The sequence below is a fragment of the Schistocerca gregaria genome, chromosome 6 (assembly GCF_023897955.1).
Source record: "Schistocerca gregaria isolate iqSchGreg1 chromosome 6, iqSchGreg1.2, whole genome shotgun sequence".
Taxonomy (NCBI): Eukaryota; Metazoa; Arthropoda; class Insecta; order Orthoptera; family Acrididae; genus Schistocerca; species Schistocerca gregaria.
The window spans coordinates 143,949,659-143,969,382 of record NC_064925.1 but is presented as its reverse complement, the minus strand read 5'-3'; the positions used below and the strand labels follow the sequence as shown (position 1 = coordinate 143,969,382).

Here is a 19,724-nt window from a genome sequence, read left to right as displayed (position 1 = left end):
CTATTTTTCGATGCGGTGGGATCTTCTCACGAAATATATGTTATCAACTTTCTCCTCAGAATGCGACACTAGTTTGCTGACGCCAGCTTGTATAGGGCGAAACGATCATCATAATAAAATATATAAAATAACACCTCGTTGTTTGAGAATAGAATAATAAGAAGTCACTGTAAGGTGGTAAGATGAAACCTCTCCAGGCACTAAAGTGTAACTTACAGATTGTCGGTGTAGATGAAGATGTTGATGCAAAGAAATTGCTTGTATACTCGTGATGGGTTATCTTCGATATGATGCAGTGCGGCCTCTTCCAATTCGGGCGTGCAGCATCTCCTTGGCACACGACAGTAACGTCTGCTGACAGTGAAGGTACCCTATTTCGAAGCCCTTGCCTAATTGTGGCGAAAGTGTTATGCGATGGGCTCGTGTACTATGAAGAACTATATAGACGAAAAAGACGACGCTTCCATTACTCTGAGCTTCGCCGTTCAGAAGGATGATGCCGGTGTATCCTGTGAACATGTACTCCACCACGTCGTTCTAACACCCACAGAAATGTGAATGATGTAAAACCACGTCACAGGGCTAAGATAGACGACAAGTGACACTCTCCGATCAGACGTAACCAGTCCCCAAAATGTGTAACCTGTTGCCTACCTACCTTGCATACATGTCTTCAGATTGCTGTTGCAGGTAAACAGTACGTTTTCTGGTTTCCGGACATAGGTTCACATTCAAAGTATTATGTACTCATTCCTGTCGACAGGTCCTAGAAGTCTGTAACGGGAATTTCCGAAAGTCATGTATACGTTGTCTGGACCCGAGTGCACAGAAAGGGACGCCACCAACATGCAGGTTTGACGGGGGCAGTGGGAACTGGGGTACCCTAATTGGCGAATATTCAGTAGAGGGCACCTCTGCCTATGTATTACACATTCCTTATAAGTGTAATGGTCGAATTTCACGAGTTAAGGAAAAGGCACTGTAGCAAAGTCATGTAGCAACTAGGTAACGGTGGTCTACGCACACTCTTTCCAACAAATACACTAACATACTTTCGTCGAATTCTGCTGAATGCTGCACCTAGGGAAATTTTCATTCGAAATTCGAAATTCGAAATTTTCATTCGAATGAAAGTAATAACAAAAAATGAAGACTGGCACAACGAACAAGCCCTTATGAATATACTGTAAAATTTGATGGAAAATGTATACCGACATTTATAAAATTGTAAGCAACAAGCCTATGGTGCTGATTTATTTCTGAACTTCGTGAAGTTACTGCCCCATACGTTTTGGGTGGACAGAGACTAGGTCCTGTGGTTGTCCAGGCGTGGACCTGAATAAGATATGTTAGACACAAACACAGTGACACGACCAGAAATGTTCACAGTAACAAGACATCCACAGTACTCCATTCTGCAATAATCTCTGTGTAAAAATAGGTGTCCCATAACAATATATACCATCAGAAACTATATCTAATCAAATACATACTACAGTTACTCAATACTGATTAAGCCCCTGTGACACGCAAAAGGGCACCAGCCGTGAACGACAACACACAAATCATAATCTTTAGCGAAACTGCGTTGGCGGAGCTACATTCCAAAGACGTCAAGAGCACTCGGTGGCGCCGGAAAACTCCTTCGACGTCGCGCCACCCTAGTTGGGCTCTGAGCGAAGATACTGAGACTGAAACTCGGCCAACCGCGATGTCTGGTCAAACAACGAGCGACAGGGAGCAGTCCTGCCGTGGTTGACTGCGCGGGAAAGAAGACAAACAATGAGCGATATTGTATCTTCCAGGGAAAGGACTCATCAAAACAATGATTTAATCAAAACTGTGTTATTCTTAGTGGTTTTCTACTTCTCTTTAAAGATATAGCGGCGCAGCATCTTGTAACAATGACAAAGTTTCGGTTAAGGGAAGGGTAACAAATAGGGAGACAGTTAAACCTATCGCTTGAAGGGAAACGTATTGTGTCGGGTGAGTGGCGGGATCCCGTGGTGATAAGGTCGTACTGTGGGCTGACTGTGTTTCCTTAGTATTGAAATATTATAATGAAACTCCAGTGGGCGTATTCAAAACGCGGATTAAGATTGGAGAGAATTTCATTTGAAACGGGATGGAGTCACAGATTAAGTTATTGGTACTGTGGTGTAGAATTTACTTTACCAGCACACCTGCACTGAATACGCTGCAAAAGTTGTGTCGTCTGATATGGTTAACGAGCATATGCAGAAATTGCCACGCTCCAGAGAGGGTAACTGGTACGTCTCGAATGAAAAACAGCCCACGGTTGCAGTAAATTATCTTTATTTTACAACTTGAACATAGTTTCTCCTATAATAATATAGCCTTCTTCATATGTCCTAAAATATGACCAACATAACATCTAGACCAGTGATACAATCTACACATAAACTTCAAAATATGTAAGTGATTACATATTACTTACATACACACCAACACATGAAAAATGCCTTAGCCTAGCGGCTGGATCAAGACCAATAAAATAACTTTAACAGACATAAGCCTGTTTCGAAAATGAGAAAAATTACAGAAGGCACCGTATGTCCTCTGCCACTACCACTGCTATATTGGGCGCACGTTTGTCGAATCTCCTGCACCCCGCGCAACAAAAGTGGCTCTCACCACTGCGAGATACGTCGCACCGTTTATCAGGAAACCATACAATATGTACTATAATAATTTAATAACAATCCTACATGTGCCAATGACGGACCATATACTATTCATTCCAATGTCCAACTGTTGCATACGATCATTAGAGTCGTAGAAGACTAACAAGTTTATATAACAAAGTTTTTAGTATCGCTATTTGATAAATGATTCAGAAACGAGACTTTCATATGCAAATATAACTTCAGCTTACGTTATACACTCTAATAGCTTATAGGGCTACTTCCACCAACCGCCCGTAGTCGTTGTACATAGTCACACTAACAATAATTGACTTTATTTCTACGACTAGCACACTAGTACATGAGTAGATAACATGGTAAAAGATGGAAAAAGCTCATTAACATATTTGTCTTAACTTACGTCACCGTTAACAAAAAAGCATTTCATGGCTCTTTACGACAATTTCGTAACCGTTGCTGTTGTCGTTGCCGTGATGAAAATAATAACTGGTACGTAGTTCGCTGCGTATATGCTTATACACGCTTCTGCTGGTTGATACATACAAGAAATATTACCTCGCAAGGGTGAATCACTTGCTCGTAAGGGATATTTGGGATCTAGAGCCCTTTCGCGCTTTCATTTCCCATAATGCAGAGAAGTTTAGATTCAATGTATTTTGCAGTTTCTCTTTTGAAATGATGGTGTTGAAAATACAGCTTTGGAGTTGTTTTGATTGTGTTTCATCATAGCGACTTTACTATATTGAACAGTCCTTTTTTGTGGTTGGGGTATGCAATTAATAGTGTGGTGCACGAAGAGCTCGAGACAACACCTGGTAGTCTTGTGATTACCTTTAAACATCAGGCATTTATGGTCGTTAACTGGCGTACTTGCGGATCAGAGGGACGCTGCACGGAACTGTGCTGATTGGAACCTCATCCAAAATAATTTGCACGTAGCTCGTGAAAGGATGGAGCTGCGTTGTATTGCTGGGAGGAGACCAATCACATTGAAACCAGGGGATTCGCATTGGGTAAACAATTGTGGCGTGGCGAGGTAAGTTGAGGTGCCCAAACGTTTAGGGCATGCTTAGATTCTACGCTTAGGACTCCATTCACCTTGTTTGTAGATAATTTCCCAAACAAAAATAGTACACAGGTTCAATGCAATGCAGTTCAATAAGTATTGTCACTCTATAAACCTAACTCCAATGCCTTCGTAATTTACTCAGTGGTAATATGAATTCCTCCCACACTTTTAGTAGCTACGTAGTGTTAAGGTTAAGCCCAAGTACTAAGAGCGTTATATTTTAAATTTTGGAAGCTGAATATTTAAGTTTGTGCATACAGAAGTTACCTGAGAAGATTATTGCTAAATGCAGTTGGGGAAAAGAATACATAAATTTTTGGAACAACTCCACAAAAGACATTATTGAGGCTGCATAAGACGTTATCCCTTATTAACGAAATGGATACATACTTCTTGGTATGATGATAGTGAGACGTTAACTATAATCAGACAACAAGCTTTGAATGTCTGGAACTTAAATAAAAGTGAAAGGAACCGGAAAAATTACATATAAGCATGGAAACATGCATTATAAGGTCTCAAAAAAATCACAGCACAACATAAAAAAGATCATCTAACATCAACAGAGTCACACTTCTGTGGAGTGGGAGGGTGTGGTGCAACTGTCAGCCATCGGTTTTGCATTGCGATTATTACCGTTACGCTTAACGTTGCAGCGTTTCCACGCTCAGTACCTTTCTATGGGCGCATAGCTAACGTCAGTTGGACAGCTAAACGAAGAACAGCGGGACGGTGAAGTGAGTTAGGCTACAACTGCCCAACACGGGCCTATCTACGTAACAATTTCTTAAGGTAGGTTTTTTGTCTTTTTTAGACATTTTTCATACTAAATTTGTTGTAAGTGTAGTATTTAAATCTTTTCTTAATGTGAATAAAATAACTATGTTGACTGAAGTGATCATTTATGCAGTCTTCAACATGTACTATAATGTACAGAAACTGTTACTCACAAACATGTTTTTATTTTAGTGATGTTAGATCCGAAGAAAAGAAGAGTGGATGAGGTGGCTCGAAGAAGATGCAGAGAGTGATGAAAATGACGAATTTGATTCTGAAGAATCTGATTCAAATGAAGATGATCAACTAATGGACAGCGATCATGATACTGAAACTGAACAATCTGCTGGTGAATAGAGTAATGAGAACGGTGAGTCTTATATTTCCTAGTATCTTGAGAAGGACAGTAAATGTGGTGTGTGTACTGTAAGACCTTTGGTACACATACCATCTGATTATTTCACTTGTCGCTCTAACGAAGTAGGCGAGTGTGAGCTATGTGTCTGAAGGTCTTATCGTGGCGTATTTATCCTCTACCTTTAGCTCAGACGATAGAAATTCCACTCGCACGCTTAGAGTAGCAGATTGAAGGTGACCAACTTTAAACAGAACTTGATTAATTTTGACACACATTTATTAAAGTAATAACAGGCATAAACATTACTTAACTTGGTTCTGGATGCTATTTACAATTGACAATCTGAAGTTCCTTTGGTCTTGGTAAATTAATCTTATCCTCACATATCTCTGTTACTTGACAGCAGTGTCTATACATTTCTCTTCATGGATATGTACAGGAATATGGTAATCTAATCAGGCGCAGACTGAAACTTGACTATAGACTGGTACAGACAAATGTAGAACTCGTGCAGACTGGTACAGACTAATGCATACTGACTAATCGGGGTCTGTGCACTCGTTATAATACCTGGCGCGTTCATGTATCACTGCGCGACTGTGATCCGCCAGGAGAAAAGGTTGTATGTTAGCAGCAGTCTCATTGGCTGCATTACATATTAATACGCGGGTCGGCGGAAGCAGAATTTGGTCCGTCTCTATGGCAGCGTCATCTCGTACTGCGGAGACGGACGAGCGCTGCGCCTGCGCTGTTGTGCTTAGCGGGGCGCGCTCTAGTGGGAAAGTTGTGTATTCTCTGACTAGGCGGATCTAAGTACTCAACAGTAAAACAAAATGGTCCAAGTATTTTCCTAAAAGTAACGTGAGAACAAGGACAGAGTATATAATAACTCATCTACCTGGCCCCTAGATGCAAGCATCAGCAATACTTTCTGAAGATAAGTTATTAAATGTTTTCTTAGACATCAAAGCATACAAAATTATAGTTAACTGTACAAATATTTATGAAAGAATTTTGAAAAGCAAATTTCAGAGACATACATATGCTAGACTCACTGATGAGACTGAAAAAGGTGTAAAATGGTTCAAATGGCTCTGAGCACTATGCGACTTAACTTCTGATGTCATCAGTTCCTAGAACTTAGAACTAATTAAGCCTAACTAACATAAGGACATCACACAAGTCCATTTCCGAGTCAGCATTCGAACCTGCGACCGTAGCAGTCGCTCGGTTCAAGACTGTAGCGCCTAGAACCGCACGGCCACTCCGGCTGGCGAAATAAGAACACTTTACAGCATACTCTACCATATAGGAACCCTAAGAAGTTCTAGAAAATAAACAATACTATGCTCTGGGACAACTCTAGAGGAAACGGCTGAGAATTCTGTTGCGTAGCTTCTGAGATATTTACGTTTTGATGACGTAAGGGACAGAAGCATTCGAAAATAAATTGATAACTTATCCCCAGTTAGAGACATTTTTTAGACTGTCGTTCATAATTTTTCAGAACACTTTGTTTCAAGTGAATATTTGACTGTAGACGAACAGTTACTTGCTTTTTTAGGAAACTGCCAATTCCGACAGTATCTTCCCAAAAAGCCCACAAAATATGGCATTAAGACATTTGCTTTGGTAGATGCTAAAACTGCCCATACTTTCAACTTAGAAATATATGCTGGTACTCAGCCAGAGGGTCCTTTCAAACACAGTAATTCTCCTACAGACGTAGTAATGAGATTAGTGGAACCTGTCAGCACGACCCACCCTAACGTTACTGGTGACAACTGCTTGGACAGTATACCAATGGCTAAGAAGCTACTAGAAGACTAGGGACTGACGTATGTAGGAACGTTCCCAGAAAACAAGAAGGAATTCCGCAAGGAATTTTTACCTAGTAAGCAAAGACCTCAGTATTCTTCTTTCCCTCGCTTCCAAGAGAATTGTACGCTAGTTTCATACTGCCCTATAATTAGTCAAGCTGTTCTCTTGATATCTACATTACATCATGATGATACCATTAATAAAGATACAAGAGATTCACTGAAACCAGTAATTGTAACTTTTTACAGTATGGCAAGGATTGGAGTTTATTTACTAGATAAACTAATTCAAAAAAATGATGTCGCGAAACACTCGTAGGTACCCTATCCTTGTTTTCTATAATTTACTTAGTGTTTCTGCCATGAACGCACTCTGCATATACCGAGACAATACTACAACACATCAGTCATTGAAAAGAACGGAGTTTCTGCTGAAGTTGGTCTGGGAAATAATGAACCCTCAAATATTCAGTACAGATCTTCTAACCCTCAAATTCCCATTCAACTACGTCGGCGTGCACGTGTTCTACTGGACATTAACTCAACAGTTACACCACAAGACAATTCCAGAGAAGGCTCCAAAGGACGTTGCTACAAGTTTGGAAGGCAGAAAGACAGGTGAACTAGAAAACGGTCTCATAAATGTAAATGGTCGATGTGTTTACCTCTCTGAAATAAATTATTGAAGTATTTTTTTTCTTTTGAAATTTGTGTTCTATTTCCATACCTTTACATATACAAACGTAGAAAAAGGAGCTAAAGAACATTTGATAATCATTTCAGTGCGTAATTAAGAAACACAAATGACGACAGGAGTCCCCCACACGCCTGACCACGTAACGGTACAGCACACACCTACTGCAGGGTTAAGCAGAACAACAAAACGAATTTTTATAAAATATTGAAAAGCAATTTAAAGAAGTACACACCACCACGTTTACAGTTCACAGATACGAAAACACAGGAAACTGCATATATAATGACACTGAGAATGGCAGAATACTTGCTGACTACTTCATAGAATTACCCAAACGCGATCCAGTGAAAGGAGATTTCGTTTTGATATCAAAATCTTTGAACAATCATTTTAAATCAATTAGAAAATACCAAAACATCGGGAGGAATCAGTATAGTTGCTGAATTATGGTTAAACTCCAGTGACAACATAATTCTATGCCTAACAGAAATCAGTAATGAAATTTTGATAAACAGCTTACCATCAGAATGGACATCGGCATTAATACTGCCACTACATACAAATGGAGAGAACTTATAGTGGTATCTCCCTCTTGTGATTGACATGTAACCTCTTGTCTATGGAACTTTTACAGGTGGCTGAAAGAATATCCGACCCAAAGATAGGAGAACATCGAGCAGGATTCAGGAATTATCTACAAATACTATGTATAGAGAAGATAAAAGAAATGAGGCAAATGAGAAACTTGATAATTGTTGCAGATTTTAAAAAGGGATGTGACTCAAATGATACAAATGTACTACCCAATTTTATAACGGTAAATGGAGTCAACAATAAAACAACAGAAATATTTAAAGGACTTTAACAAGCAGAAACACACAAGTAATATTTGAGGGGGAACTTTCAAAACCTTTTGCAATAAAAAGAAGTTTAATGCAAGGGGATTTTTTACCACCGTTAGTTTTTAACTGTGCGTTAGAGAAGATGTGAAAGAATGAAGGCATTCGTGTTGCTAAGGGTGTACAACTAGGAAGAATACCAAGTATAATCACCGTAGACACTCTACAGTTTTCAGATGGTATGACACTAATTGTTGACTCACTGGATAGTGGCAAAGAACGTAACACATAAACTACAGAAACAAGGAGACACCATAGGTCGAAAACATCGTTTGAAAATATTCATTTCATAACAAATATCAATGAAGTCCGTCCAAATCTCATAATCCTTAACAACATAATATATAAAACTATCTGTTTTAAATACCTTTACCAACTTACTAAATAACAACGAATACAATCCCATATGGTTCACGTAAACTGGGAAAGACATGAAAAACACAGAAATTAGAAATGACACAATAAATAACAGAATACTTTTAAGAGAATCAACACAAACGCAGGATTTCAGGAAAGACCGATGTCTGAAAAAGAAAGAAAGTTGATGCAGAAAGAAAAGGAACGACACTTTCGAGGGATAATGGAACTCTAGGGAGCAATGAAAAATAAACACCAATAAGCAAGACGGAAGTTATCGTATTCTCCAAAACCATTACCCGAAAAAATAAATCAGTAAAATATGTTGATTAATGTTTTCTGATTATTCTGAATTCTGGGGACAGCAGTTTGCGTAGGGTAATCTCTCTCTACCCTCACCATAACCGCTTAAACTTTAGGCGATGTAGGGGACCTGACACAGAAGTCGCCAATGTTCCGATGTATTGGAACTCCAGCTACGTCCCCATCCTCCTACACGAAGCAGCCTGCTGTCTGCTGTGGAGTGACAACACGAGTTCCCTTCCACCACCAGCTTAGAACGAGAAGCGGCAATCTGCGGACGTCACGCCGTAGATGTCCTCTTTAGACATATTTGTTTTTGCTGCCCCCGCATTGTCCACAGTGGTGCCTAACATAGAGTGACACATGTGGCTAATTACCGCCTGCTTGGGGTTATGAACCCTGGTGTACTCAGATGCGTGCATGGAAGTGCTGAGAAAGTGATTTGTGATCAACTGCCCTATTTGTCATTCAGAAACCGTTAATGTGGTTGGACACAGGGAAGCTGGCTCTCTTAGGTTGATGAATGCGGTGACTACAGTCTTTCTGGTTGCACACTTTTGGAAGAAGTTGTAACAATGCTTAGTTCCATACATGTCACAGCAGTATTTTTTTAAACATAAGTAATGAAGGAATTATAAATTTGTTTTATTGAATTTTTATTATTATCGCTGCGTCCATAAACTACTGTAGTTGCATTTGTAATTATTGAGGAAGCTGAAGAGACGAATATCCTTCATTTCCTTTAAAGGCAGTTTTTGAAAATGACCAACGAGCTATGTCGTATTTTGAAGAAAAGAATTAAACCAACTTGAACCTGAACCTTCCACTCACTTACACCGTACATAATTTCAGTTATTTCTAGGCTTACTAATCAGTTACCTAGAACGAATCATTATGTGAGTATGTGTTTCGCGAGGTTTAAATGGATATCACTCCCCCTTTCCCCGATTAATCTATTTCTTTCACAATGTCAGACACGTAGATTTCTTACGTGTTTTCTCAGTTGCTTTCTATACATTAGGAATTAATATGCTGAGAAACTTGTTTGCACGTTTATTTCCACTGCCCTCTTGAGCACATAGTGTAGCGAAGCGCATAAAAAAAATAAAGGCATATGTCACGAAGACGAAAAAAAGGTGTTATATTTGAAGACAAAACAAATTCGTAAGAGGCGACTGTAGATGTTCTTGGTGACCTGTGAGATATCCGGTGAGTATGAGGTACTTACCGCTAAAAATTGTTAGTATTTTCGTTTAAACATTGTCCGCAAAGCCACGTAAACTGTACTTCTATTATGGCTGAGAACACAGAGTGAACTCTGTAGGGAGCGTCTGCTATTGACGTCGTAGAGTACTATGTTTCGTGAGCTACTGACTTTCGTGAAATACGACAATCAGCTTTCTAATTCATTTCGTTCATCTATTTTATGGGCCATTTTCCCGTGTGTTTCAGGAATATTGTGTCTACAGCATTAGATGAAAAAAGATGATATGGACGCTAAGCCTGAAATTTGAAACCAATGTATTGGCTACCAATGGGGATAACTTAATAGACTGACGTGTCACTGAATGTGATCGCATTAAGTGCATTCACTTTGTCTGCAAATATGTGCAAAATTGCTTCGGAAATACGAATGTGTTGGAAATTGCCTTTGACGATCTAACTTCTTGTTGCGATCTACATTGCTGTCCCAAACAGTAACGACGGTTAATGGTCTGTAACATCTGAACTAAAAAGACAATCCCTCTATTCCCGATCAGAGAAGCGAAAGCACCAACAATATGCATTGACAGGAAACGACCTGCGACGTTGCCTAGAAACAGTCTGAGGCTTGCTAACGAAGAAAGCGATTTGCTCGTAGCAAATTTTCTTCTTGCCTTGCCGGTGAAGACTCTTGTTGCGCACGGTAAGCGTCAAATACTTCTAGTTTCATTGTCTTCCTAAGTTGTCGATAGCAGTTTTCACTATTGCATCTCAGATACAAGAGTCATCAGTCCGAAATCGATTACGCACGATACGCAGTATATTCTTCTGTAGATCGCATGTAGTTAATTTTAATGCAATTCTCAGGAAATAGCTGCAAAGCAGGCGTACATAGATCAGTGCAAAATTTACTATTACTTACTTACCTCTTAAAATAGTATTCGGTGACAATTCAGTGCAATGTTATGGTTCTGCGTGGAGTAAGATTCATAGGGCACACCACGCATTCCCGTCACATGTCTCGGCTTACGACGCAATGGATGTATAGTGACATCAGTTAGCAAGACTTTAGCTCTGGACTAAGAAATGGAGTAAACAGATGTGGTAGCAGAGTCGAAGCTAATCCTGACGTTCCCTCTCGCATCATTGCGATCACGTCAATCGTTAAGCGCACTGCGTTAGTGACACACTATATTCTTTTCGGGTACGCTGTGAAAAGACGTAGTCACGCTTTGTGGCAGCAGAGGCAGGTGTTGACGGAGTGATTTGTTTATATCCGACTGCACATGTTTAAGAGAATATCTTGAGTTATTACTACTTTGAAGTGTGGTAGATAAGCTTCAACAGCTACTACCAGATCTCATGAAGAAGAGCGATTTCAGGGATCTCTTGACGACATGAGCCTCCTTTATGGGCGTATTTGGAAGTTTTATTTCCACCGGGGTTTCGTTTCCGAGGTATAACTATATAACTTTGCACAAGTACATTACATTTGATACCTTAGTTTTCCTAGTATTTCTATATGTACGTATGTATGTTATTTAGTTTACCTTAATCATCTCGCCACAACTTTTTATTCACTTGAAACCCTACTTTCGCAATTTTTGTATCAGACAAGCTGGACCACTGTAAACATTCCTACTCTTATCACATAAAATTAGAATAATATAGGAATAAAATGAAATTCCGTTTTGGGATAATCATATAAGTGACGCAGTACCTATGGTCGTGACATATTATACTTGCACTACTTCTTGAAAACAGTTACTCAGTGTTTCTACCTGTGTATTGTACTAGTATTTTGGGCAAACTAACAATCAGGAATAGAAGAATGTATCTCACAGTGCTGCATTGTTATTGCAGCTTCTGAACATTCAATAAAAAAGTAATAGCAAATTACTCGTAGTTTTGAAAAGTAAGCTGTTTATTTTTCAAAATCAGAAAGAACTTTCGTATTTTACGCTGATTTGATAAGATCAAAAACTAGTTTTGTGGTCATGAAGTGAACTAGCTTAAAGGAAGAAACCATCGAAGTGAAATGAGACGCCACCCAATTCACAGGACGGATACAAAAAATTGTATTTCATTTGCGTGTGGGTCTCCGTTGAAACGAGATTCTTCGGTACAATTGACAACACAAATGTCCAAGGTGAAAAATTTTATAGTGGTCCCAGGCTCTGCAAGTACAACACTACACATTTCCTTCAAATTCTGTAACATGTCATTCGAGGGTGTCGACGGATTTGAAGCCAGTGAAAAGCGTCTACATTGTTAGATACCGTTATTTGTATCTTTTAAATATAGGAGTTCGTGTTGATCATCTAGATCTCAGCTACCGGAAAATATTCGAAGTACAACTGAGCCGATCAATGGCCGTCGTAACAGCGATAGTGATATTTGAGTGAATTGAGGAATCCCTAACTAACAGACCCCACTATAAAGCTTGTGTACAGAGGACATAAACGTCGACTTTCTAACGATGAACCCAGTGAAACGTAATGTTCATCTACGACGACATAAACATAACCATGCGGAAGACTTATGACCGACTTCAGAATGTGCATTTGCTATACAGAGTGTGATTACTGTCGTATATTAATATGAATCCTTATCACCGAACAGTGTTTTGTTTGATAATCATCCAATATTCACAATGGTTTCATAATAAAGTAAACGACGTAATTTCACTATTTGCATGATCCAAAACACATCTCAGTACATGGGTTTAGATAGGTGTTTGTGTTTCCGCTGTGCTTCTGATAATACGACTACATGTCATATTTCCCTTAAAATTTCCTTTAAATCTAGCGATGTGATTCCGATACCAGTGGTTTTAAATTTATTTTCCCAAACACATTGGGAGAATAATCTAAACCGTTTTGAAAGTCGATGTTATTGCCCAAGTAGCCTCCCACAAAACTAGTCATGGTAAATCTGCTATCAAGAGTCTCACTCGATCGGCCTCACTTCTGAACAGTGCTTACCATCGGTCATCAACTGTCTCGGTTCGGACCGGAGTGCTTCTAATTCTCAGCATCTATCAGCAAAATAAAGATGTTTGTTCTCACCTTGTCACCAGAGACCTCATGCAAGAAATTATTTTTTTGCACTCCGACGGTCTTGGTGTGAGACGAGTTGTACATTTAGTAGAGATGGTGGCAGACTATGGTTTGTTACACTGTCTGCACCTTACGCACGTAGCTACTGAGTAATTGGAGAGGCGACTTACTGACTGCACAGTGCTAAAAAGTGTTACAATTTTCGTTCGAATATTTCGACTAAATTTTTATATCTTATTTAAAGCGACCGTCTCTGTCCGTTTGATAACCATCGTTGACGATCGAAGACCCAAGCAATAGGCACTGGTAAGAAACGACGTGTCGGTACCTAGAAATAGAGTGAGGTTTGATAAAGAAGAAAGCGGTTTGCTCGTAGCAAATTTCTTCTTGCCTTGCCCGTGAAGTATCTTCTGGTGCGAGGTAAACATCAACGTTCCTCGTTTCATTGTCTGCTTAAACTGTCAGATGGGAAGTATAATACAGTCTGATAGCAGGCGACCAGATGACGTCAGTCCTAAATTGGAAACGCAAGACACGTAGTTCTGAATACACTTTTTCAGATCGCATGTACATAGTTTACGATATAATTCAGACGAAGCAGGTACAAAGCAGAAGTATATGGATCAGTGAAAATTTAACTATTGCGTACCTACTATTTAAAATAGTACTGAATGATAATTCCCGTCGTATGTTGCGACTTGCGATACGTTTTAGGTTTAGTGTCGGCAGTCAGCATGATTTGAGCCGTTCACTAAGCAAAGGAGTACAGAGATGCGGTAGCCAAGACGAAGCCTTTGTAAACACCCTCCCTCACGTAGATGCGAACGCGTCTATCGTAAGATGTACTAACTTGTACTGAACTGTATTGGTCCCATTCTAGATATTGTTTGGAAACACGATATGAAAATATCATCGTGCTTTGTGGTTGAGGAGGCAGTTGTTGAGGTAGTGTTCCCTTCCATTCTATGTGCGCATGTTTAAAAGAATATCGTGACGCCGTAACTCCATTACAGAGTGACAGATAATCTTCATTTCGCAGCACCCAGCAAGTAGTACGATTCCTCTGTTTTCATGATCACGAGAGACTCCTTTACTGTCGTCGATGGAAGCTGTCTTCCGTCAGAATAAAGTCTGTGATACATATCTGTGTAAAGTTTTTCTAAGTGTATTACATCTCCCTCTTTATTTTCTTAATTTTTATGTACTATACGCACGTATGCCATTTAGTATCTCTTCATTATCACGTCTTTGCATTTTATCCACGTTAGTAAGTACTTGCACAATTTTTTTTCTCACCAGGTGTCTGCTTCGATGTAAACATTCGCATCTAATCATGTCCTAAAATTATAATAATTCTAAATAGAATACATGAAAACTGAATTTTACGACTGAAATAAACGTTACGCAGTACAACAAAGCTGTATCGGTGGACTAAAATTCTCGCAGACATTGCTTCAGAGTCTTCCCGTGCAGTGTACTAGTATTTTATGTAAAATAGAAAAACAAATAAACATATCTAACTGTCTCTTATAGTATTATGGTAGCTGTAATATTTTACGGAGACTGATGAAAAATGTAACCCTCACTACTGCAATATTATTGCACCTGCGAAAAGTGAAATGTGAAAGTAAAACTTGAAACAGCTGTCCAGGGATAATCGCATATTATTTATATTTTATAAGCATTTCATTATATTACTTCGATTCGATGTGTTCAAGAAGTAATTGTTTTGTTGATGAATCGAACTCACTTCCAGGAACGAACTGAAAACCTGTATGATTACGGATATGCTACAATAATACGACTGTATCTTCGAAGAGGAGCAAAATCTAACGCAGTCAGAGCTATTTTTGGTGTTGTTGTGGTCTTCAGTCCAGAGACTGGTTGGATGAAGCTCTCCATGCTACTCTGTCGTGTGCAAGCTTATTCATCTCTGCAATCTACATAATTCTTAACAACTTTTTTCTCATCTTCAGAAACGCTTTCCTTGCAATCGCCAGTCTACATTGTATCTCTACGTCGGCGATCATCATTAATTTCGCTTCCCAAAGAGCGAGACTCATTTACTACTTTAAGTGTTTCATCTCCAAATCTAATTCCCTCAGCATCACCTGATTTAATTCCACTGCATACCATTATCCAAATTTTGCTTTCGTTTGCAACCACATTAATAATGAAAAAATGTAGTATACATTTACGAGTGCGCCTACAAGAAAAGCATATTGTCCCATACAAAGCAAACCCAAGTGCTCTAAAGCCAGTTAGCAACTCGTTGTGAACGTCGCGTATTCCAAGGTTGGACCTGGATCCACTGGCTTATAGGTTCCAAGGAAATACTTTACTAAACCAGGATTCAATTTTAACAAAAAAGTTGTACTGAAGACATTGGCTACGTTCATCGTCCCGTGTATTACCTGCGTAGAGGAAGTGGAAATGAATGGTGGAAACCTAGAAGCGAAATAATCATTTTTTAAACCGTACAGAGTCTTGGTCGAACCTTGCAATAAAAAAGCGAAAGAGCAAATTGTTTTACAACAAACAGAAAAATAAGAAATTAGTAGCTTTGTAGCAACGTCAAAACACAAGGCTGTGTCTATATAAAAATACATTGATTTCTCATCTCCTTACGGGAGGAAACTCAAGGCAAATAATTTAATTACTAGACCTCGATTTAGTAATTATAATTGTGATCTAGTTGTCTCTTTTGGTTGTAAGCGGAATGACAGCAACTAAATTACGGAGAAAGTACCGATACGAGACTGCTATACTACTTTGAGTATGGGAAATCCTCACCCCAAATATTGCAGTTTATATCCAAGAAGGAATTAAATGACACGGGAAAAATATTTCGTAACAGGAGAAAATACTGAAAGGAACTAAAAGAGCTGCGAGGCACTGTTGTTACTGTATACCCGGTAGCAAAAAAATACAAATTCCATTATCTAGAATGTTCCTATGACATAACAAATGCCTGTATAGAATAAAGCAACGGGTATATGACACCAGACCTATTCGTCTTGTACAACTTCGACGAAACTGGCTGATACCAGGGCTCACGTCTCTGAAGTCTAGAAGATTTGGTATCCCGTGGCACTTGAAATAGAACTTATATATGACATGATTGGTAATGTTAAAAGCTTAGACCGACAATTAAAAGTAATATATGACACGTATTTCCAGTTGCGATGATGACAACCTTCAGCTATAGAATATAGAATATGAAGTCAACGAAAATCTATGCCGGACTAGGATTCGAAACGAATTTCTCGTTTATCGCGAGAGGTCGCTTTACATTGGGCTATTCGTGTACGACTCACGGCCATATCCAAACTTCCAGATGTCATTAACCACGTGTCAACGACCTGGAGTCCTACATGTATTTTGTATATTCCCACACTGGTCAGACGTTGTACTTTGAAAGTCGCTTGACCCGTATCGGCATAGTATCACGATCTTGCAATGCCAAATGGTAAGGCGAACGCTCGTGACAGGTGGGAAATCTTGGTTCGAGTCTCGGTCCAGCACAAATTCTCATTGTAGTCATTTGTTCTACAGCTGATGGTTGTTATCATTCGCAATTGCAAATACATTTAATCTATTTCATAAAGGGCGTACTCGAAGCAGTAATGCTTCGTAATGGGAATAACACAGGCACTGCAGTGTCTTAATTAAAAGTAAAGCTGTCTGTGGCGAGCAGTGCTTTGCTTGAATCACAATCCACTGAAGTCTGTGCATTACGGTTGTCACTCTGTTTACGCTGACTAAATAAATAGTCGACGAAAAGGGCAGAACTTGGAAAAAATATTCTGAATCGCTTTATTTACCCAAGTTACTAATAACGATGAATGACAAAAAATAATCACAAATTAATCACAACAGCTTCGAGATTTGTCCTCTTCCAGTATCTCAAATACTCTTGCTTCACTACCGATATCTACGAGTCGCGCACCGTTAGACATTAGGTGACACCGTCCTTTGTGTTTAACAGATGTTTCGGAGCTTGTTCCGGAGTTTGCTGTGCAGAAAAGGAGGGTGCTGCCTCTGGGTGTTCCTCAGGCGTAGGCAGCCCTTCTATGAGGATGACGATGACGAGATGGTCTGCGACCCGGGAATGAACATCGCCATGTCGCATTGGTGCGGTGCCTCGCTCCCTGAAGAGGTATGTCACACCACTAGCGCAACCACGGTCATTCTGAGATTACCGTCGTCAATCACACATTGCATTAAGATCACGTTTGCTGTAAGACGCAGTCTATTGTCTGTCGTAATCGTATTTTTAAATCAGAAATTAAAATTAAATTCACAAGTAAATATTTGCCAAAAATATATCTCGCATTATACTCTCATATTTGAATATTCCGAAAATGTGGGCCATGGTACAGTCCTCACACAGCCCCACATCTTAGAGTTCCTAATAAACGGTAGGGCGGACGTCCAGAATAATTGTCATAGAAAGATCACACACGATAGTTAAATGTCTTCACTTCGATTTCTTAGAACCAGGTGATCTCTCACCGTTACTTTATGAGAGAGTCCATGGGAATTACAGAAATACCTGAATCACATATTTAGAAATTTGTAAGATAATGGAGCAATTTACAACGAAATGTAACAAAGAATCATGACTGTCTGAATACAGTAACAGAAATTCTGAAATCCAGTAGGCATCTGGGATCATGATAATGCATAAATGTGCCAAACAGCTCATTCCCATTAACAACAATGATTTAGGTCAACATGCTCTTAGCACATATACTTTCGTAACCCTTCGGAAACAGTCTATAAACACGTTGTGGAACACGTTGAGGCCTACCAAAACTAACATTAGAACAAATTCTCACTAAACTCGGTACTGAATTTGGTGTTCTAAAGACCACGTTGGTTTGCTTTGTAAATGACAGCATTTTACGAGAGTCTGGGATTTACCAGGATTACTTATAGATGTTGCCAAACGTTCGTTTTTGAGTGTTCCTTTTTCTTAACGTCCCGTTTCTTTTTCAGGCTCCCACTTGGTATGAGTGTACTCTTGGAGAAGTATACGAGCACAAATCAACCCCCAGTTACGGTGCTGACGTAACACATCCGGACTATCGGGACACAATTGCGAATATAGAAAAGCGAATGGCAGAAGAAAAGAGTACGTCACGGCTGTTAGCGTGCAAGAATCTATGCGCCATTTATGGACGAGTTACTCCCACAGTAAAAGGTAATTAATCCAATCTACTGAACTGCATACTTGATGCTTATTGGAAAAGAAACATCTGCAGCCAACTATCATACAGGAACGAAGTTGATGTTCGTATTTTGTTTGATTGCAGAGTACCTAGGTGAACTGTTTCATCGTCTGTGTGAGGATGAAGATATGCTAGTGCGAAGACTGGCACTGTCCATGTTGCCTGCTATAGCTGAAGACGCTGATGTCCAGTTTTATGCCTCTCATGTAGTACCCATTTTCGAGAAGGCCCTGGAAGATAAGGTACATAAAGGCAATTTCTTATCCACTTACGCTCTTTATGTAATATACGCAGCAAATCAGTTTTTACAACTTTCGTTTATTTTTACAGATTGGTCTTCACTTGGAGGCGACACAGGCTTTAATCGCTTTGTTTAAATCTAAGAAATTATCTGATGATGTACACAGGCATCTTCTGCCAGTTCTGTATAAATACGCAGAGGATCCATATTGGCACGTTCGGTTCTTAATTGCCAACAGCATTAATGATGTAAGTATGTTAAATATGCGATTTTATTAGTGTTGGATACGTACTCATCGTTTATATAATATTTCTTAGTATCACTAAGAGACACTCGTAACCGAATTGTTACGTTACAAATATTCAAATTCAGTGCAGGTAAACCTTCTTAGATACGTAGTGCACGGAGTGAAGTTGTGATAGTTGAAAGAAGGAAGCGTACTTCTTTCCATTTGTGAGCAGGGTTATCTGCGTATCTGGAGTAGTTTGTATATGAATTGACATTTTGGCAATATACCTGATACACAGAACATATTACAATTTTGTTCTCACAGTTTATCTCGTTAGCTCGTAAATAATCCGTTTATAAAAATTACGTGGTTACTATAATATTGTTTTTCTTTTTTTATAGATTCACAACTCTGTGAATTCACTTACCTTGAAATCAAGCTGCTTCTCACTGATGCTGAAGTTCTCAACGGACCCAGAGACACGAGTGCGATCTGCAGCAGATCGCTAGTATCAAGGATGTTTCAAATTTTTGGCGACATCAAGTGAGGTGTAGATGCCCTAAACTTCATATTGGCACACTCTGTGATGTTTCCGAGTTAATGTCACATCAGAGCCTTTATTTTTGGGCCCATTTTACTAAACTACAAGTGAACAATTCAAATTCATTATTCTGCACCTTTTCGGCAATAAAATCCATTTTAAAGATCTACAGAACAATGTTTTATTTTAGAATGTAGCAGCAGTTGCCAATCTATGATTGATAACATGTTAGACAAAATTCTCCTGTTCATTTAATTATCAGCACTTTTGA

General features: G+C 39.2%; 1 protein-coding gene across 1 annotated transcript in view; it reads left to right on the top strand.

Annotated features, from left to right (window-relative positions):
* The window catches only part of LOC126278775 (serine/threonine-protein phosphatase 2A 65 kDa regulatory subunit A alpha isoform-like), a 130,715-nt gene extending 111,294 nt beyond the window's left edge, over nucleotides 1–19,421 (top strand). Inside the window, exons 5-9 of the mRNA XM_049979052.1 lie at nucleotides 17,232–17,367; nucleotides 18,210–18,345; nucleotides 18,527–18,684; nucleotides 18,773–18,931; nucleotides 19,314–19,421. Of these exons, the coding sequence (XP_049835009.1) occupies nucleotides 17,232–17,367; nucleotides 18,210–18,345; nucleotides 18,527–18,684; nucleotides 18,773–18,931; nucleotides 19,314–19,421 (697 nt within the window). The remainder of the gene's footprint in view (nucleotides 1–17,231; nucleotides 17,368–18,209; nucleotides 18,346–18,526; nucleotides 18,685–18,772; nucleotides 18,932–19,313) is intronic.
* The last annotated feature ends 303 nt before the right edge of the window (nucleotides 19,422–19,724 follow it).